Source organism: Liolophura sinensis, chromosome 1 (genome assembly GCF_032854445.1).
Source record: "Liolophura sinensis isolate JHLJ2023 chromosome 1, CUHK_Ljap_v2, whole genome shotgun sequence".
NCBI lineage: Eukaryota > Metazoa > Mollusca > Polyplacophora > Chitonida > Chitonidae > Liolophura > Liolophura sinensis.
Genome location: NC_088295.1, coordinates 58047786 through 58071083, shown reverse-complemented (window position 1 = coordinate 58071083; position 23298 = coordinate 58047786). Strand labels below are relative to the sequence as shown.

The window sequence follows — 23298 nt, the reverse complement described above, 5'->3', positions numbered from 1 at the left end:
TTGAAATGCTGATTGTAAATGAGAGTAGCTATACATGTAGATGTATCTATACAGTTCAAGGTTCAAAATGTTTTTTGTTTTTATTTAATGCTATTAAAATGGTATTCTGAACTCAGCGGAGTGAGGACCTCAACAGAAATTAAGGTCAACAATCCTCTGAAATGTATTAGATTCCTTATATAGGTAATATAAATCAACATGGAAGTAGATAAAGTACTACAAACACTCAGTGATGTGTTCAGAAATTGTGAATATTTCCATGATACAAAGTCATCTTTGTGATCACCTGGGCTCAATTGGAGGTCATGCTGTTTATTTTGAGTTCTTAAAAATGAGTGAATGACAAAACATTTTGACCCCTGCAGTACATGGACACTAGTTCATATACATATAGACACATTCATGGACACACTGTAGATCCCTGTGCATGTACTTCTATATCCAGCACAGTGCAGTCAAGCTAAGGTCTCTAGCAATGTTCATGTAATTAGGACGGGAGCCAGTCAAGCCCTGTCACAATAATAGGTCTTTTGTGAAGGCTGCCGTGATGCTTTTGAAGGTAAAGTGGCTAAGCGATAACCCACTTAACTTCAGCCTCTCAAGGGTGGCTTTGTCCCAGCTAAACTGATCATTGCAAATCTCTCCACCCATCACTTGATCATCTCTCACATGCATACTGTGTGTATATGTAACTGTTTATTGGCAGTTTGTATTTTCCTGTCATATTCCATTGCACAGTTAGGCTGAGGAGGAGGTGGTGTTGTTCTCGACCTATAAGAACTTCTTTAAGAAAGATGCATATCAAATTCTGCCAGTTGCCACACTTTTCCCAGACCTTTAGAACTCGGAGATCAAAACCAGCTCCTGTCTCACTTGCTGGTGCTTTAAGTGGGAAGGTCTGCCAGCAACCTGCAGATGGCCGTGGGTTTTCCTCTGCCCGGTTTCCTCCCACTATAGTGCTGACCGGCATCGTATAAGTGAAATATTCTTGAGTATGGTGTAAACACCAATCAAGTAAATAAATAAATAAATAAGTCAGGAATTAAATTGTAGCAATCAGAATTGCTACAGTGTTTTTTAAAATTTTCTTTTTTTTTTTGATTAAGTGAATACCTGCATGTATGTGCGTGTTTATTTTCTGAGAAAAAATTTTATAGGACTCTGACTGCCAAACTTTATTGTAATGGTGAATTTATGTTAACAAGCCAGTACTACATGCTTGCATTGTACAGTGAGTTCATAATGTTGTGAGCGCCATGTCTGTATTAGTGAACATCAAAATATGCTAACATATTGAGATGACAGATTTGGCTTTCAATAGCAAATTCATTGTCAATAGCTGTACGACTCTATGACATTGACATTATTATTATTGTTCAGTAGTGTAGCAGATATATACATGTACATTGTGTAGAAGTACCTCGACATGTAAAGTGGATTCGCTTTAATAGGTTATGCCAGGTCATGTTAAGTGTCATCATGGTGAATAGACTGATCTGTGTGTACAGTTATATGTACATATTGTTATGTGACAGTCTGAGGTGTGGAAGCTGTTACATTCTGATCCGTATTGATGTTTGTAAACAGTCACATTTAGGATGAATCACTTCTCGATACACTACATGTAACTAGTGCTGTATCCAATTACGTTTCAAAATGATTGCAGATTTCTGGTATTTGTATCAACTGTAATAAGGGGTGTGATGCATGGGCTTCTGAAATAATAGCAACAAGAGCCTGTCCAGTTGAATAATTTAGAAGGAATGCTTACATTACTGAAATGTAATAACTGTATATGTACATATATGTATAAACCAAGTAAGTTGAATGTTTCATTGTCTCAAGGTTGTGGCATTCCACTGATAAATGTTTGATTGTTTCAAGGTTGTTGCAATCCTCTGATACATGGTTCATTGTTCTAAGGTTGTTTCCTTCCCCTGATTCATCATTGATTGTTTCAAGGTTGTTGCATTCCCCTGATTCATCATTGATTGTTTCATATGTAAGGTTGTTGCATTCTTCTGATTCTGGTTTGATTGTTTTGAGATTGTTACATTCCCCTCAATCATCTTTAATTGTTTCAAGGCTGTTACATTCTCCTGACTCCTGTTTGATTGTTTCTAGGTTGCTACATTCTCGTGATTCATGTTTGATTGTTTCTAGGTTGCTACATTCCCGTGATTCATGTTTGATTGTTCCTACATTGCTACATTCCCGTGATTCATGTTTGATTGTTTCTACATTGCTACATTCCCGTGATTCATGTTTGATTGTTTCTACGTTGCTACATTCCCGTGATTCATGTTTGATTGTTTCTACGTTGCTACATTCCCCTGATTCATGTTTGATTGTTTCTAGGTTACTACATTCCCCTGATTCATAGTTGATTGTTTCAAGGTTGAAATGCTCCCTTAAATCACTGGATTGATTGTTTCAAGGCTCTTACATTGGTTTCTGAAAATGGATAACCAACTACTTCATGGTCCTTAAATGCGTAATTTATAAGCTCTCTACAGTACATGGATATTTTTGAAGTAATGAGGTTACATCTATACCATTTAAGTATGCACATGCAGGTGCATACATGTACAAGTTGTAAGTGTGTTGGGTGTTTGAAAAGCTGTTATAATGTTGTTTCATGTCCATGTATATTCAGCCTAGAGACTAGACATTTTTAACATATTTCTAGGACAGGTAGGTGTAGGTTCAAAGATATACTACAACTTGACTTGTTTGTAATGTGCTCTGGTTCAGATAACATCGGATTAGTATCACTTGAGATGCATATTATGTTACAGCATAAGCCTTTAAATGAAATAAAACCTAATCCAGGAGGGCTGTGTCACCTGGTCGGGAACCTCTCTAGAAACATTTGTGTATGTATGACTGTATACTTGACATATCTTGAGAACAGTGTAGATTATGGTGGAGAAGTTGAGAGATTGACCCTATATGACAACAGGTCTGTCTCCACTTGACCGGGATTTGAATACCAGATTTACATGTAACAAGACCTGATAGTTTATTCTTCACCTACAGTATAGTTTCCTGTACTCGTACATCTACAAGTACATGAATAAACCTTTTAGAACATTATATTTATATGTGGCGTGAAAAACCAAATCAGATTAACACAGATCTGAAGGTTCAAGGACTCTTCTAAAATAAGCTTTTATTGTTTATGGTTTATTTTTCAGTTATGCAGATTCTGTGAGCAGTAATCATAAAATGTTCCCTGTTTTGTGAGGCAGGCGTAAGACAGCATAAATTCCATCTAAAGCATACATTGGGTAGACTAAGCATTTTTTTGTTACGTTCACATGTAAAGTAGTAACATTCAGCTTGGTACATGTATATTTGGATGCATGTAGGTATATACTGACGCATCAGCTGCAGTTGTTACGTGTACATCTATATCAGGCAGAAAAGTGAGGAAGAGATGGCTTGTCACCTTTCAACTGGTCTTCAACCCTGTGATATCATCTTGCATTGTAATCTACATGTAGGCCCTTATAGCATCGTGTGTGTGTTTACAAGACACTGTGTTCTCCTTGATTGTACTTCTGGTCCTACAGACTGTGTCTCATCAATATTGCATGTCCTACTCCAACTATCGCAATTCATTTTGGCGAGTATATAGTGTAGAGATCAATGATACTACCAGGTCATAACCTACGCCTTTCTTGAACAGTACTTCACCTATGCCAGGCTGTGCAATCATAATATAGACCTTGATAGCCCATGAAAATACAACTAAATGTTTATGTCACATGTTGATATGGACTGAACAAAATACATTGAGCTGCAGACTTATTCAAGCATGAAAACCAGGTCGCACTGGCTCACTTCTCCCTGGCGGGCCTTGATATGAGTGTAACTAAGGGTAAATTTAACTCCCAGTAAATGTGTGTGTGTGTGTGTGAAGACCTAATGTTACAGATATCTATACAGTATGTTTTGCTTATATGTGAAGGACGACTTCATGTTACATTCCTAAATTTAATCTTTGGACAGATCTACATGTGTACATCTGCTTGTATTAATTTTATAGGGAATGGAAGTGGACCTGTCCATTTACAGAAAAATTGCTTTGAAAATGGATACATCCTTGAGGCTGGATAATTACTTCATTTCTTATGAATGGTTATACATGTTGCGATATGTCCACGTACATTCTACATGTACATGTACTTGTATATTGTGTAGCGATATGTCCACGTACATTCTACATGTACATGTACTTGTATATTGTGTAGCGATATGTCCACGTACATTCTACATGTACATGTATATTGTGTAGCGATATGTCCACGTACATTCTACATGTACATGTACTTGTATATTGTGTAGCGATATGTCCACGTACATTCTACATGTACATGTACTTGTATATTGTGTAGAATGTACGTGGACATTCTACATGTACTTGTATATTGTGTAGCGATATGTCCACGTACATTCTACTTGTACATGTACTTGCATATTGTGTAGCGATATGTCCACGTACATTCTACTTGTACATGTACTTGTACATTGTATACACCCGTCATACACGTCCGCACTTGATCACGTGACCTAAAATCTACCATGATTAGAATTAAGGAGAGCATTATTGACGAGCTTGTCTTAGAGGACAACTTCAGGTAACTAATACACGGACATGTACATGTATTAATATGAGCTCTTCAGCTTTTATAAGTCTGTACACAACAAGATTTGCCTTGTGGATTTGCTATAATGGACATGTTTTGGTTTGCATCATGTACATGTATCGTAACATGTTCAGACGATTTACATTCTAATTGAGGAAGTATTTTTTCATTTTGTTTAATTAGTATTCTACATGATAGTCATTTGAGTGACAAGTAAAGATTTTTCAGTGGAGGAAAATCTCCTGACTTTAAAGCCGGAACAAAACCAGCGAGATTCAGATTTGAACCTGCCTCATTGTTGGTAAGTGGATATTGAGGTACAGCGAGATCATCTATTCAGCTGTACAAGACAGTAGGGATGTTTCAAGTTCCAACTCTTATGTTGTGGAAGGAAAAGACAGTCCTGTATCATGTGACTTTACCGATCACTTGTTTCACCATATACCAGAAATGATCTCTCCTTCAGAAACTTTTCAAGCTCACAAATGTTGGGCTCCCTAGTTTTCTTCATCGGGTGACAAAAATTTTTATAGTAAATTGTTATGGTAAAGGTGATGCCACAATAGCCGCCCAACATTATTTGCAGCTAGTTCACAGGATACTGTAGGTTTTTTGCTCATTTAGTCCGAACAGGAAACTCATCTTATTGTGGAGCCTAGGGCACTGTGGCTATGATAACCTTCGTGTTGATGTATTTATTTATTTGATTCATACCGACTAGCATAGTTGGTAGAGTGTCCGCTTTAGGAGCGGTAGATCCAGGATCAATCCTGGGTCGAGTCACACCTAAGACTTTAAAAGAGGAAGTTGTACCTTCCACACTTGGTGTTGGGCATGAAGGGGATAGTGCAATGACTGGTTGACCCGTATCAGCGGCTTACTTGCCTTCAGTAAGGCGTCTCAGTGAAGCGGCACTAGATAAAAGAGCGGTGGAAATCCGTCCTGCGACAAAGAGGCACATTACATACACCCAAAGGATTCCTTCGTCGTCATATCACTGAAAAATTGTTGAGTACGATGTTAAACCCCAAGCACTCACTCACTCACTCACTATTTGATTCATGCTTTGTGCCGTACTCAAGACTGTTTCATTTATAGGACGTCGGCCAGCATTATGGCGGGATGAAACTGGGCTCTAACCCACGACCATCAGTAGATTGCTGGCAGACCTTCCCGCTTACAGCAGGACAGAAAGCCAACACGGGCTCTTGTTGATGTTGATACCTATATGTACATGTGTATGACCTAGTATGTTGATAACCGTCTCTGAGGTTGGAATGTCAAGACTGAGAAGTTAAAGATAAATTATCAACATATGTGTCAAATATCACAGGGAGACAGGGGTACCTTGTCTAATATACATGGTGTAGTTACAGACCCATCCGAAAATAGGCCATTCTCCCTATGAAAGAACAACCCTGGGCTTTACTTTCACCTGTAACAGAGCCTTATGAATGGCCTCTGTTACAAGCTATTGTTCTGCTCACAGCAGGAGGTGTCTCTCTCTCTCTCTCTCTCTGCCTACTCACCAACACCAACTAGATGTGGACATGCACAGTTTATAGAGTCTCTCTAGATCGAGTATAGAGAGAGTAACCCAGGGATTGCCAGTATTCCCACACCCCAGGGACTTTCTTCACAGTTAAACATACTGAGGCTGTGGCCATTAGAATACAAATGTGTAAATGTCACTAGCGCCATTGGGGATAGGCAAGATGCCACTTACAGGAATATTATTGGATGTGCCCAGGCTTTGACATACATGTACATGTAGTGTAGGGTTCACAAAATCTCCATGAATCCTGTGTTAAATTAAACCCGAATATGCCTTAAGTTACCCATACCATAGAAGTAGAGCTGTGGCTGTTGGGTTTTTTTTTTTTGGAAAATTCCCATTCTCTCGTTTGCCTTGAATGTACATGTACATGTACCTATATGTATGTACATGTCAGTGTGCTTTTAGATACATGTGTGTCATGGTAGGTCGCCAAAATAATTGACATTATGATTGTGCCTGTCTTTTTATTGACAAATGGCTCATGTTTATGATGCATGCGTTGTACTAAATGACATGTACATCCATGTATGTTGCACATGATATTTAGAGGATTTATCAGGGGTAACTGTGCACTTTGAGTATGAGAAGTGTATGCAAGTTACATAGAAGTACCCAGTCAAGTTTTTATGGTTCTGCGTGCAGATGCAAATGTGCACTTGATGTGATATGTATGTGCGCATATGTACGATACAGACACATTGCAAGTTGTCTGACCATGTGAGGCTGGTATTGTACGGGTGCGTGTAGTGTTTCAGTGCCCTGGGGCGGTGCTCATAAAGTGCGTGTGTAATGATCAGGAAATGATGCTGTCTCCCAGGATGCTCTTCATCTCTCATGGGTCTATCCTATCACCCTTGTCCACTCGCTGGTACAATATCGTCGCAATCAGCCAGCTCGGTACCAGCTCTCTAGTCAAAGAACTGACACATCTCTTCACTACAGCTCCAGTTAGCTACGGGATAACCGACTCACGGACCAGTTATGTTAAGTGGCCATTATCTTCACTGGACAGCCGGCAGTGGTCAGATTTGATAACTGACCACCCCGAGCAGCTGCGCGGACATGTAAAGCGTTTATGTTCGACTTGCATGTGCTGACCAGTGGGCAGCCTCTGCATGCACATGAAAATGCTTTCCCATTAATCCCGGGCCGCTGTAGTGTGTTTGCCGAGAACATCAAACATTATACCATTTATGATTTGTGTAGTCGCAGATTCACGCAAAATTTAAGATGTGTGGTTTCCTGCACACATCAGTCTGACTGATTTGTGGAGGATTTATCAACTATAGAAGGGTTACATGTGCTATCATGACCTTGTCAGAACATTGGAGTCCTGTTTAATATCAAGGGGCTGGTGTAGCTTTCAGTACTCAAGTATGGCTGACTAAAGAAGATCATGCTGCCCCTCTATAGTGCAGATGTGGGCAGATATAAAACCATTGTCATATACACATCTACATATACATGTGTGTATGCATCACCTTGTTTACTTTGGGAAACAGAAAGCAGATCGTCTGTCTTCAGATAAGGAAATGTATGGTGTGAAAGCTACATTGTAGGTAAAGTGCTTCAGTGGCAATATTTGTTTATTTGTGCATTCTGTGGTTATTTCGTAAACATATTATTTTCTCATTGAAACAGATAGGTACCGGCATTTGATTGGCACATGATGGTCGGTTGGCCAACTCGTAGGTTACTATGAAGATACGTGTGTATACATGTATACAAATATACTGTACATGCACGCAGATGTGCAAGCTGTGGGTGGGTGCTACTGTTACAAGTTTATTGGAAGTCAGTCACTTATAGGGCAAAGTACTTCCTGACATTTACTGATAGTTCCACATATACATCCACAGTCATATGCTCCAGCAACTCGTTACATGTGCACTTGTTTCTGTCATGTTTTGCACCGCTTGACCCATGTTGAAATGTTCTGTGTTAAGAGTATGGTGGACATACAGGTACAATTTACAGTACTCCTACATTACTTAGGCAAATGATACGTGTATGCTGTATGCGAATTAAATTCCCCAAAAATAAAGTTACTGTAAGAAGTTGGGCCTGTAAAAATGCATTTTCAGAAGCACACGAATACCATAAAATGGTAATATGATAACAGATTTTTCTGTTATGAAATTAATTAACAAATGGTGGATGAACTAATCAGAATCAGGGAAAATGTGTGACTTGAAAAAAGCTAAGCTTTACGGGAAATACAATGCATGTATACAAGTATATTCGTTTTTTTGAAGGAAGGGGAACACCTTTGTTTGTTGGAAATTTTTGTAAATTTTATTCTGTACATGTCAAGTACATATTTTTGACTTTCTGTATTTCTAAATTTATGCTTGTAAAATGCAATTCACCATACGTTGTTCATGAAAAAAAAATTATATGTATTGCAAAAATAGCGTCTATAGTTTAAGGTTATAGTTAATACATTTGCATTGGGTTGCAATATTGCACTGTATATGACTCGATCACACGGAAATAAGAAGTGTTATTAAATGGGTGATAATAAACTAATAAATTGAGCTTACAATTTCATGTGCAAGAAAGAAATGAGAAAATTTCTCATCTGTTTCCTGTTGTGAACTGGTTGCCATATTAAGATCGAATTTCTGTATAGTTGCATGTGCATGTACAAGACCACTGCAAACTTCACACTGTGACATTCATTTGTATTCAGAAAATTTGGCCATACCAGTAAATCTTGGGTCATAGTAACTCACCCAACATCCCACCCCTGCCCACTTTGTCATATCATCATCACTAACTTGCCTTCACCTAGCCCATTAAGATTCCTCGCAGTCCCCCAAACCTAACAACTGACATGCACCCAATGGATTTCAGATGTCTGGCTCCTCCAGCCTTGAATGTTCAATAATGAGAGAAGTCTGGGAACCAGGACTACCAAAGATCTATTTTTGCCGGCATTGTGTAATTCTGTGTAATGTTAAAGAGGGACATGTGTGATTTTGGGATTTTATGGCTTCTGTAGAATGGAATTCACCTCACACGGTGGTGGGTGTATACATGCACATGTTCATTTGCATTCAGCATTTGAACATTTGCATGCTGCATTTGAACACTTGCAATACAGCTATTGTGATTATAATGTGACTGACTGAATACACCCATGGTGTTATCGCCATTAGTGCAGTCAGCAGGCTTAACAAAGCATTGAGAACTCTCACTTTTTTATATGGGCTTACTTCACATTATATTTTTCTGGATGATACTGTTGTATATGTACAGTACAAGTACATGTACAGCTAACCTATCAACATTTAAGTTGAATCTATCAATATTCCCCATAATTTGGGTGTTGTTTTTTTTCTTTTTTGAAGGTGTGATTTAATGTGAGCACCATTAAAGAGTATCAAAATGTTCTTGCATGTCACCCTGTCAAAGTAAACATACATGTGCATGTACTTGTGTACATGTAGATGTGGAGTTTAAATGTTGTCAGTTGCCAACTCCAGAATTGGTTGAATACTCCTGCATTTTAATATATTCTGACTTTTCAGTACTGATACTAAGTCGGTTGTGTTTGGTTTTCATTACATTTGAATGCAGTACACACAGAACTGAAAGCCTTCAGGAACCATTAATGATCACCTGTATGTGAATTGCATTTTCAGTCTTACATTACATGTACGTACATGTAGGCCTACATGATGTAACATCCTTTTAACCATCGATTATGTCATTGGATCTGATAGTTTAAGTGTTTCATGTGTACAGATCAGCTAGACATGATCTGATATTTAATAAGTTTTTTATACTCAGTTTGACTCACATGTGCATAAAATCTGACAGGTCCATAAAGCTTATGTTTATCCCTTCCTGAAATGTGAGGATAAAGTCCAGTGGAATAGCCCATGTTTAGCGATGACATGCTAGTACCTTTTGAAATCTCAGGATCAATCAATTATGGAGAAGTAATCAATTAAACATGTTAAACCATTGCTCTTTAACAGATTTCCTCTGGGAGGAGATATTTTTAACTTGCTTGTCAGTGAATCGGATCCACAACATGCTACATGTATCTTGGTGTTGTTTGCACATGTATCAGCAGTACTCCTGACATTTTGACAAGCTGGAATTTCACTGGATGGATAGATTTTGTTATGTTCGAAAGTAAAGTTTAATTTAATAGTGTGGATGGGTTGTTGCCACGTTTTTAGGATTTATCTAATGTACATGTAGGCCACAAGATATGAGTTCAGCTCCAGCCTTGATCAGGAAATCCTTGAAATTTCCTGGTGTTCGCAGTTGACAGCGCAGGAATTTATAGCGTCTAATGTTTAGAGATCCTCTGTCTTCCACTAATTTAACAATACAAACATATCAGTGCACCTGCCTTGCCACAAGAGGACAGGGTATATATGTATGTACACACACCTAATGACTCCGCTTAGTTATATGACTGAAAACGTGTTTATAATTACAATGTTAAACCCCAAGCATTCGTTCATTCTTTCATTCACAAATATTGATCTTATAGGGGAAACTTTATTCCTCATTTAAATTGTTGACTTCTCCCACATTACATGGCTAATGTTCGGTGATAAAATCTGAATGCCATATTGAATACATGTGATATACATTGTATGATGAGTGTTAGCCATACATGCATACATGTACCCTACATCTTCTAAAACTTCAGACACCTGGTCTGCTCATTTTAGCCAATATATATGTAATTCTAGGAGGAGTTTTTTTTTTTTTTCATGTGCTTAGATCATCTAATGAACAACATACTCATATCTTTAATTTTTCAAAAGGCTGGTAAAGTAATGTAAATCACTTTCAACACTACTAATATCTCGGGACCGGTAGATCCAGGATCAAGCCTTGATCGAGTCACACCTAAGACTTTAAAAGAGGAAGTTGTAACTTCCTCGCTTGGCATTCAGCATGAAGGGGATAGTGCAACGACTGGTTGACCCGTATCAGTATAATGGCTCGGACGGGGCGGATTACTTGCCTTCGGTAAGTCGTCTCAGTGAAGCAGCACTAAATAAAAGAGGGTTGGAAATCCGTCCTGCAACAAGGAGGCACATTACACGTACATGCACCCTAATGATTCCTTCGTCGTCATATGACTGAAAAATTGTTGAGTACGACGTTAAACCCCAAGCACTCACTCACTCACTCACTACTAATATCTGTCCCATATTTTGGAATAGACTTATGCAGTGGATATACATGTAGGTGTAATACTGGATATTAATTCTAAGCCAAACCTTTATAATGTCATGGTTTTCAGTGAATAATTACATGTACACTGTACCAGTATATGTGTCAACTAAAATTCTGAGTGACAAAGAAAATGAAAATCTGAAATTTTTCTTCAGTGAAACTTTTGAAAGTATGTACAGGTGTGTGTGCAACAGCAACTTGGTGAAAAATTTGGAGGTCCCATCCATGACTGTAATGAATCATGTGTTGTAATAATGCATGTTGTAATAATATATGTTGTGATAATGTATGTTGTAATAATGCATGTTGTAATACAGGAGAGGCTTGTGTACAAGCACATTTTATACAATACTAGTACCACTCATTGTTCGAAAGATACTGAGTTTCTTAATAGCCTGACACCGCTTGTGGGTATGGCGTGTTAGCTGGAAGATTCTCTTGTAGATGTTGTAATGCACTCACACTATGCTTCTTGCGCTTAGGTAGACATGTCATGTACATGTATTTGCTAAGCCTATTTTGGATATATAAATTATTGTACAATGAAAGCGGTCAAACTATCACATGGTGTATGATGCTTATATATATATATACATCTATACAAGGGCAGATAACTGTACAGGACAAGGCCAGGACTTCAACACAGAGATTTAAATAATAATCTGTGTGTGTGTTTTATTGAGCAGCCAGGAACATGTGCACCAACACTGAACATGAGTTTAGATTTACCTGCTGAAGTCATGTCTGTGATACAGTATATGCGAATGGAATATTTACATAGTAAATCACAATACCTGGTACATTTACATAGCATTCAGACTGTCTTGTGATCAGAATCTGGTGGATAAAATACATTGAAGTAAAGCTTTGTGTATAAGATGTACCTTGTCTGCCCAGTTGTCCTACATAGATAACCGACATGTAGGTAGTAATGTGTGCATTTATATCATTCATTATAAAACGGAAATCCTGTTTTAAAAACTGAAATTGAAAATAATTGCAGTAAACTAGAAGAGTTCTTTGTTTACATCATTTATGAGTTCAGGTGTTGGAATTCAGTGGATTATGAAAAAATAAAAAACGAAAACAATTAGAACAAATCTAGGGTGAAGAGTACATGTAGACTTGTAGTACAGGTGTGACTGTGGATCTTATTTTGAATAATTATTGTTGAATAATGCTCTCATGAGGATGTCAGTTTCCTGGGTTGTGAAAACAGAAATCCCCTTGAGTAAAACGAACAGCGTTACACATATCTCCTTATGAGAGGAGTGAATCAAAAATTCATGTTGTCTATAATGAAGGACAGTGTTGTTTTTATATTTTTAATGTGTACTGGGAGTAAAAATGTATTTGTTATTCACTGTATCATTTCTGGATACACTCTCTTTATAAGAAAGCTGTGTATTCACCTGTACATGATCAGGCTGTGTGCTAACACCTAGGTACACATAATTTTGGACCATGCCTTTAAGCCCCTGTGTGGGTGTAATGACAAATCTGCGTGCACCATGAGTAAAGGATGTGTCAGATGTACAAGTACCTGGGTGTCGCGTTGGCTATAGCCGTAAGGAGAGAGAGCGCCAGTGTCAGATTGACCCCACAGCAGAAGAGATGTACATGTGCACCCAGACATAATAAAATCCAGCACAATGTTGAATAACTTCACTTCACAGATCACAAACTGAACATAGACATTGCACAGCTGGAGAGTAAAGTCACACATGTACTCCATGTGTCAGTTCTTCTTGACTCAGTCTTTTGGGGGTTTTGCATCATGAAGCTGCAGGAGAAAAAAAGGTGTTTGTTTTGGATTTTCAAAGAGAATTACATGTACATATAAGTTGGAAAATGTTACAAACGCATAAAAACGAGCACCACATGTGTTGATAATTTAAAGTTCCTTGGAAGTCAGCTATTAACTTGTATACATGTAGGTAGATGTACATGTATGTACAAGTCATTTGTGGGTATAGATGTATTGATGTTGGTGTAAAGGTATATCAGCAGGAAGAGATTTTATGCTGTGCATGTACCTGGTTTTTTTACACCTGTATGCCATTAGGACATGTATAATTCACTAAATAATAAAAATGAATTTGATAATAATAATAATGCTGATAGAGATAAAATATTGCACCCTGATCTTTCCTTGAATTAGAATGGTATATAAATACAGTGTACAGTATTTATTACTAAGGTACTTGCTTTATGTATGGAAAGTAAACACTATAAAGATATGTATTAAGAAACAAGGTCATATAATGTATCAACAAAAAAAACAATTCCATCTTAATTAAATTGATCAAGATGCCCACAGGTGTGTGTAGAAATAAAATACTCATTTAATTTTACTTATACAAGGTAATTTTTTTTTTCTGTTCTCATATCTTAAGCTGTCACTTTATATATGACTGAAACACATGTATTGCTGAGGTGGCCTTAAACATTAATCGTCCATTTCTTAGACATGAAAGTTTGAAGGATTTATGAAACATAATGTTTTTTGTTATCTTTATTAAATTTATGACATGTATCGTTACAAACAACGCCTTCTCTTTAAGATGCAAAAATTGTTGAAAAATAAAACTTTATCCACTTGTGACAATCAGCCTGACAGTTTATGAGTAGGTTGTGAGCACTGTCAAAACACCTGTTATGGAAGGGGGGATGAACGTTTGCTGATCTGCACTTAGGAATTATTTTGACTTGTCACTGTCAGAAATTTGTTACTACTGCTGGAAATATACGTATAATATTATTATTAACAGCAAATTTTGCAGAAAAATGAAAAATAGTGCTGAGTTTCTTTTATATTCCTTTTTGTAAAATTGGGTTAAATATGGAACGTTGACTTCTGTATCATCATTTCTCAGTTACGTTTCATTAATCATTTTAATGGTTCACTGTTACAATAATACTTGAGAGAGGTTACAGTGTGCATGTGTATTTCTCCATGCACAAATCTATGTACATTTGTAATCAATACTTCTCTGTACACATGTCACCTCAGCTTCTCTCTTTTTGAACCACACTGTCTTGTGATTTGACTTGACCTGTCTAACAGTATCGATACGAACTTTGAATTTCTGATATCAGCATAACCAGGAAGTACTTGTATGTGACAAGCACATGTATGTATGTATGAAGCTGTTGGACTGTGCACATTTTTGCATACATGTATCAGATCTCATTTATTTCAGTTATGCTCCCTTTTGTTAACCAGAGTTCCGCCTTGGCGTAAAGTTGGATCGTCATCTTGCACCTGCTGCAGGTGTGTTCATGTATATCATGTACAGACATGTACTGGAAATGTGTTGTCATAGATTAGAATACATGTATTTTGTAGGTCTATGCAACAGGTGGAGTTTTGCAATAGCTTTGTGAAACCATTGTCTCAACTTATCAGTGCTATTCTAGCCTGGCATATTTATCAAATCTGGGTGCTTTTATTGTGTATTATTTATTTCTTTATTTGCGTGTATTTATGTGATTAGTGTTTCATACTGTACTGAACAAAAATTTAACTTATGATATGATGTTATTCAAGATAGGCAGATTTATCAAATCTGGGTGCTTTTATTATTTATATATTTACATGTATTTATTTGATTGTTGTTTCACGCAATACTCAAGAATATTTAACTTGTACAATATGCGAAATTATGGTGGGAGAAATTAGGGGAAACCTATGAACGTCCACAAGATTTTTGCAGACCTTCCCATCTACATGTACATGTACCACTGGAGAGAAAGTCAGCATGAGCTGGACGTTTCAGGATCAAGGTGCTGCACCAGCATGCTAATCACCCAGCGCCGTTATGTTCTATGTTACATGCACACATGTAACATAGATGTATGTACGCTGTGCTTCTGTTTCATGTGGACTGAAACAAAATAAGTTATTCATATACTACATATGTGTGTACATTTTCTATGTTTTATTTTAACTTTGCCATTATATTACGTTATATGTAGTTTTTGCTGTATGTCTACTGTGTAAAGTTTGCGCCATGTGTAAAGGAGTTGCCTCCCTTTGCTCGTTTTTGTAGACCTGTGAATCATGCCGCTAATCAAACGCCTCATCGAGCCTGTCTACGTAAGTAAGGTGAAGGTGAGCAGTAACGTCCAGAATGAGTTAGAATGTGTGAACAATCACACGCTGGCGAACATTACTCGCCAGCTCAGCAGTCTCAGCAAACAGGCCGATGACATGTTTTCGGAACTCTGTAGGGAGGCAGCTAGTTGCTACAACAGAACCATCCGTCTACAACAACGAGTAGAGCACTTAGGGGCAAGGGTTACCCAGCTGGATGCAACAGTAGAAGAAGGTAGGTAACTGCACCATGCAACATTTAGCTCACTGCGCCTTGTAACATGTAAGGTCACTGCACCATGCTCTATTTTCCTGTAGGTCTGTGCAACATGGAAAATAAAGCTAACTGCACAATACAACATGTAGGGCACTGCACCATGGAACGTTAAAGTCACTGCACTATGCAACATTTGGGTGACTGCACCATGCAACATTTAGATCACTGCACCGTGCAACATGAACTTCACTGCTAAGTCACTGCACCATTCAACTTGTCAAAATATTAAGATATTCAAACTTAACCAAGTTTATCAGAATTAAAGAAGGATTATCATAAAGATTTGGGAATGAGCAGATATTATGGGAATAAGGTATACACATTATACACTGTAGATCTCTAGAATCTCCCAAAGCAGACATTGCCATATGAGTGAATACATGTACAGGTATAAAATAGACTGTAGAGCCAGATGTACCTTATTGCATTTTTATGTATGTTTACCTGAATCAAAACCTAGCTAATACGTACATTGGTGTCATACTAGTTTATTTATTTATTCATTTCTTTCTTTTTTTTCTTTTCATTTGTGTGTGTGTGTGTGTATATATATATAATTACTTGTAGGTCAGAACTGAGTTATTGAAAATTTCATGATCTTGTGAGAACATATATAATGGACATATGACATGTGAAATAATGATTTACTGCTTTGCCTGGTTTTCAGTATCACTAACAGACATCAACCAGCGTAAGCCGTACAAGAGTCATGCGGAAAAGGACCAACAGGTGGTGTCTAGGAAGACAATACCATGTGCAATTGTAGAAACCTACACAAGCTGTGACCCTCCTCCAGCCCTCGATAAGCTGGATGTCTACAGGTGCGTTTTCATAAAATATCAAGATTTGAACATGCCCATGAACATAAATCAATTTTTAATTCGTCTTAAAGAACAAGATTTTTAACAGATAGCAAAGATTGTTATCCGTTGACGTGCAATTGTTGGTGGTATTTCTGTAGCCATGTCTGTCTGTCCGTCCGTTCGACGAATTTCCCTCCATTGTTTCATTATCAAATTACCTTATGCTGTTGCTAGTGGCTGTTGTAAAAGCCACAACATAAATACCAACATACTATGCTGACTTCATTTTCACTGTCTTGATATCTTACAACTGCTACTGTTTTTTGAAGTGCCTGTGCAACCAGTATTTTGAAATATTCTGGGTTGTGGAGTATTACTCACAGTTTCATGAAGCTTGTGTCTTTAATGACACAAACTAATAATTTTTAGCATCATTTTCTTAATATTTATTTATTTGATTGGTGTTTTATGCCGTGCTCAAGAATATTTCACTTATACGACGGTGGTCAGCATTATGGTGGGTGGAAACCGGGCACAGCCCGGGGGAAACCCACGACCATCCGCAGGTTGCTGTGGGACCGTCCCACGTACGGCCGGAGAGGAAGCCAGCATGAGCTCGACTTGAACTCAGACCGACCGCATTGGTGAGAGACTCCTGGGTCATTATGCTGCGCTAGCGCGCTAACCAACTGAGCCACAGAGGCCCCCATTTTCTTAATAATTGTATGCATAAATTCCACTGAAAAAAGTGAGTGATTGGGGTTTAACGTCATACTTCTGAAAAAGGGCTTTAGTGGTTGAAAAGATTTACAGTATGTGTGGTGAAGTCATGTATAATTGTGCCATGTAAAAGACAGCAAGGGCAATGTTGTGGGGTTTTTTTGAAGCTGATTGATTTATTTGCTTATTTTTCTGTTTTCAGGGATGATGGGAAGAGTTGTATGAAATATTACACTGACCCTGGGTATTTCTTCGAGCTGTGGTATTATGACATACAGAAGGATATGGAAAAGCAGAAAAATGAATTACGAAATAAAAAGAAAAAGGTGAGTGGTATGTGTGGCTTGATGTCTGTTGTGTATGTCAACAATTCAAAAGTCGAGAGATCCTGGTATCAAACCCGAGTCAGGTCATACCAAAAGCCATCACGTGCCGACCACTTTCTGGGCGAAATTAAGTTTTTTTTTTTTTCAACTGAAATTAGGGTGGGGGGGGGGGTGTTTTGGCAAACCAGTTTTAATGCTGAAATTGAGTATTTTTGTATGTTACTGTACTTCATTGATTGAAATAATTATCACTGCCTGTCTATGAACTCAAGCTGTCCTCATACGGCTAGTTGATAATGCAAACTGATAATCGGCACACATTACAGTGTGGTCATGCATTAACGGCTTATGGAATACTTGTTGTCACTCTCAGTTTGTAAATGCAAATGTCAAAAATGATGAACAAAACAGTCTTTGAACAAAAAACACGCTTTTGTAGAGAATGGATGTCGCTGGAAAAATGTTCATATCGAGCAATGAAGGTTTTAATTTTGCTTCTATGAGCTAATTATCAAACTTCAGACTCCCGAGAACAAAACCTGGAGGCAAACTGCATGCTTGCCTTGAATGGAGCTGAAGATAGGAAACCAGCAAGACCGCGTGCGCTCACATTCAGTCACTCGTGCAATGCTAATGTCCAAAAGAATAATGTGAAGCCCAAATAGGTCAAATTATTCAGGAGGGCTGATTTGGCATAGAGCAAAGAAGCTTAGCTTACTTAGTCTCGTGTTTAATTTCATGCGCCTCTCAGCCACCAAAATTTGCCTTCTTAAATTTAATCAACACAGAGGGTCATGAGGATTTCCAGGAAAGGAAGATAACTTGTAACGCAAACAGGCTACTTCACAGAACTTTGGATATGTTCATATTGAGTTTATGTGAAATTTTGAATACTTCTTTTAAAAAACAACCTCAAATTGAATAAATATAACCCAAAGTCAGTCGACAGACAGAATACCGGATGACCCCTATGAACTCCTACGTTTTGAGTGCTTATGGTTTGTCTATAGTCTATAAAACTGTCAATACATGTATGTCATTTTCAGCTCTTACTGTTTTAGCTACAGCTTTAAATCAAAAGGTTTATCATGGCTCGGGGCAGTCAGTTAAGGGCACTTCGGTTTCCTCCATTCACAAACCTGGCCTATAAGTAAGAACTTTCTGATCATCATTCGTGGCATTAAACACCGGTCAGGTCAATAAATAAATGTATGATATATATCATTGTAATAAGTGTCATATATGTGTGTGTGTGTTTGTGTTGTTCAGAGACCAAGAGGAAGTCGTGCAGAGCCAAAACAAGTCAAACCAGTTAAAACAAAAAAAGAAGAATACCAGAAATGGGCCATGGGTCAGGAGTTTCGCACCGATTATGAGACACCTAATATACATGGAGAGCCAGGCCAGCATCGGCCCAGTAGTCTGGAAATCGGTGCCCCCACAGGTATGACGCATCATCCTGAACTGATGGCACCGAAGGCGGTCAACCATCAACGAGATCCTCGGCAGATGAACGGCCCTGTACAGACGCCAACGGCTCAGCGCGAGTCTCACCAACCTTCACCGGTCAAAAACCACAGCCCCTACCAGAGCAATCAACCTCAGTACACGCACTATGATGCCGCACGTAGCCCTCAGGGACAGGCTGTTATATACTCCCCCGATGGGCGGCGCATGGTTCAGAAACAACCGGGCACCCCAAGCCGGCCGGCAAATGCCCCACCCCCTCCCCCAGCATTGAACCAGCGACACGAGAGTCCGTCAACGCGGGAAACGCTTCCACCCCCTCCTCCTCCACCACCTATGGAGATGGGGAACCAGAACAGCCATTACCCTGGTCACATGGCAAACTCTCCTCCGCACCACCCCCAGCAGCAGGTACATCGTGGAGGCACCCCAGTGAGCTCACCAGCCCGACACAACACCCCGAGGACCATGTCACCCAGGGATTCGCCCCTCAGGCAGACAGCCATCTCTTCCAGTCCACAGAACCACACCCCGGATAGCGTTGATCTTCCCCCTCCACCCCCTCCCCCGCCTCAAACATCACACACACCAGACACCCCCATCAGCTCAGACTCCATGCCCCCACCCCCGTCCCCACCCCCATTCGATCACACAGCCGCCCACCCACCCCCGCTGGCACCATCTCCACCACCACCCCCTCCCCCACCTCCACCCCCACCCCAGTTTACAGACAAGGTAGACCCAATCCCAAACGGCCATGTAGTGGGGCTAGGAGATGGCAGCTCTATTTCCTCCAATGTGAGCTCGATGACGGCATCTTCGGGGCGCTCTGTAGAGCCTAATATGCCCACTGTTAACCCTGCTGAAGAGCGCAGTGCACTACTGGCCGAAATCAGGAAAGGCACATGTGAGTACACTCTATTGTCAGTAGCATCAATTGTGACTTTAGTTCTTTATTAACACAGCTCCTCTTCAGCTTAAGATGTGTATGGGGCTTGTGCTGATTTCACTGACATACATGTTAGGTAAAAATGTAAGTAGACCATTAAACATGAATCAGACAAATAGGTAAGATGCATACAGTGTATTTGAATTAGATGTATGAAAATAAAGATAACTACTGCTTTAAATCTTCAACTAAAAACAGTTGAAATGGACCGGTGAACTACATGTACATTAACATGTATGCTACAAGTATTTTTTGTCCAAAATCATTTACAAGTCCTTTTCATCTGCAATATGAGGAATATTTTCTATCGTCATACCTGCAATACCAGGTACATGTATTTAGTTCTGAAGTATGTGTAGTTAAATTTTTTCACAGCGAAATGACCCAGGAGTCTCTCACCAATGCGGTCGCTCTAAGTTCAAGTCCAGCTCATGCTGGCTTCCTGTCTGGCTGTACATGTACATGGGACGGTCTATCTGCAACCTGCAGATGGTCGTGGGTTTCCCCCGCTGTCGTATAAGTCGTGAAATATTCTTGAGTGCGGCGCAAAACACCAATCAAATAAATAAATAGATTTAAATTTTAACACATTCCTGCCAATACCACACTGGATACAAGTAACTCAAGTTTTTTTTTTTTTAAACAGTTGAATTCTTGCACCACCCAACAGCACACAAAGGCTTAAGAAGGTTAAGAAAATGTAAACCCTATTTAAAGTTTTTGAATATACCATATATAAGTCAGTCAGGTTGTAAATATTTGTCTGAAGGTTGCAAGTACACGTACATGATTATGGTCAGAATTTTGGTCACTTTTCTTCTCGGTAATTTTGAGCTGCATTGTTTCCTTCTAGGGAAATTGAAAACTGTGGAAGAGAAAACTAAAGAGGAGAAGAAGCGTCCAACTGATAGGTTTGATGTACAAGCCATCATGGACAAGGCATTTGAGATCCGGAGAAAAGCTCTGGAGAATAGCGATAGTGAAGAGGAGTCAGATGAAAACGACTGGGAGGCTTAGTGATTGACGCCAATGTCCATGCCCACTGTAGACGGGCAGGACAGTTGTGGCTCATCTTTGTAAGTGAATTCCTTGTGAATAGCTCATGCAGTTAAAGGTGTACGGCAAACACACAAGACTAAAGACAGAATGCTGGAAAATATTTTGATCAGCACTACAAATATATACATGTAGCAGTGCTGATGGAGTTGCTGCGAGCCGTGGAACTGCCAGGAGGTATGGATTTGTCCGAGAGAGGCAATCTATGGACATGTTTGCACATGTATTATGTGGGGAAAACCTCCAGCACAACATGTGTGTACAGATGTAACTCTTTGTTATAATCCTCAAGGTAAATCTTCCAAACAAAAAGCACTTTATTTTTGTGTTAATAAATCTGCACAATATTCTGTTAGAAATGACATAGAAAAGTGGGCATTGCAGGGAAATGGGATCACAGTGGTGAGTTAGGCTTCTGTCTTTGTAGATGATTATACACAAGGGCTGTGTATGTGATTGTCTGATTGTAATTCTACGTTTCGTAAACCTTTACTTGGCATGGAGTGTATGAGATTAGCCTCATTGGTTTTCATGTGTAAATTTGAAGTCTTCATTTAAACGCCTGAACTTCGTATGAATGCCTCCTCAAGAAGAATCAGTTAGCTTATGCATATTGAACTACAAGATTAGGTATCGTAAACAGACACCTTATGCACTTGATTGACGAGATACTGCTTAACAATTTAAACTAAAATATGAAGTACTGTCATCCTTATAAATGTACATTCCCGTGGAATAAGTGTTATCCTGTCATAGGATGTCAGAGGATCCACCTGGTTGAACGATTATTCTCTTGACTGATTCAACGAGTAGGATTCTCCAGGACATTTATAGGATGAGAGGAAAATGTTATCCAAGGTCTGATAGATATTAGCTTAAAGTCTAACCACCATAATGCTGGCCACCGTCGTATAAGTGAAATATTCTTGAGTACGGTGTAAAGGACCAGTCAAATAAATAAATCAATCAAATAAAGTTTAATGATTGCAATCTGATTGTACAGCACCAGCTTGAGTGTTGAGCTCAAAGTCCAGTTCACTTGTCCAAAATGTGAAATACTGGATTTTGGAGTCGTGCAGTAGTGTAGCACCAGCTGAGTGATTCCGCTTTGTGGCCTATTACGTTCATGGGATATAAAAACCCTTGCATCACAGTTTGAAAGCACTGTCAATTTAATCTCCAATTAAAACCTTTTCCTGTAGATCTGATGTCAATTTATGTGATTAAGTGGCAGTTGACAGCATCACACGAGTGGAAGAAAATTTTTACAGCTTTAATGTGGAGAATATCATTTGTTAACAATATTAAGATAGGAACATCTTGATTTGTATAAGCCTATCTTGCCACAGTTTTTTTTTTTTTAAGTTTCTTTTAACATAGATTTCTGTAATTTTTGCCAGTTGATGAAATATGATCTTGTTTTAAGTTCTCCATTTTGTATCTGACACTTTCATCTCCCCTCTGTGGAAGGTAGTTAATATGTTTATTATTTCCTTGTTTGCAGTCTTTCAGATGTGCTAATGTTAGTAAACTGAGACAAGCACCAGTTATGTGCGTTTGTGATCAGAGTATTAAGGTCAGTAAGATGGCAAGTCGTGTGTCAATTCTCAGACTTCATGATTATTTCCATGGACGTCTTCAGTTTTACTAACAGTTTTGGTGTCCAGCTGACTTCTGGACAGTGATTGTTGAAGAAGATGTTGTTCAAAGATTTTGCACAAAACGTGTGCGGTGAAAAAATTTTTTTCAAATGATAACCTGGTTCTTATAGGATCAGTTGTTAATTTATTGAAAACGTGAAATGGAGGAAGGCATTTTGAAACATCAGAATTTCATTATCAGGATCTTGTACACAGGCCCACAGTTGTCATTGGTGAAAGGGAAAGAAGTTTTTTTATAAGACTGGGTTATTTCCCTTGCTCCCGCTTTGTGTTTTTTTTTTTTTTTTTTTTTTGATTGGTGTTTTACGCCGTACTCAAGAATATTTCACGTCGTATAAGACGGCGGCCAGCATTATGGTGGGTGGAAACCGGGCAGAGCCCGGGGGAAACCCACGACCATCCGCAGGTTGCTGGCAGACCTTCCCACTTACGGCCGGAGAGGAAGCCAGCATGAGCTGGACTTGAACTCACAGCGACCGCATTGGTGAGAGGCTTCTGGGTCATTACGCTGCGCTAGCGCGC

The 23298-nt window shown here is 38.9% G+C and overlaps 1 protein-coding gene across 2 annotated transcripts in view; it reads left to right on the top strand.

The window, feature by feature from the left end:
• The window catches only part of LOC135481365 (actin-binding protein WASF2-like), a 38003-nt gene extending 14960 nt beyond the window's left edge, over positions 1-23043 (top strand). For both annotated transcript variants that reach the window (XM_064761194.1, XM_064761202.1), the window contains exons 2-6: positions 15474-15752; positions 16462-16615; positions 17520-17643; positions 18913-20017; positions 20913-23043. In XM_064761194.1, the coding sequence (XP_064617264.1) occupies positions 15485-15752; positions 16462-16615; positions 17520-17643; positions 18913-20017; positions 20913-21076 (1815 nt within the window). In that variant the 5' untranslated portion in view covers positions 15474-15484 and the 3' untranslated portion in view covers positions 21077-23043. The remainder of the gene's footprint in view (positions 1-15473; positions 15753-16461; positions 16616-17519; positions 17644-18912; positions 20018-20912) is intronic.
• Positions 23044-23298: the final 255 nt, after the last annotated feature.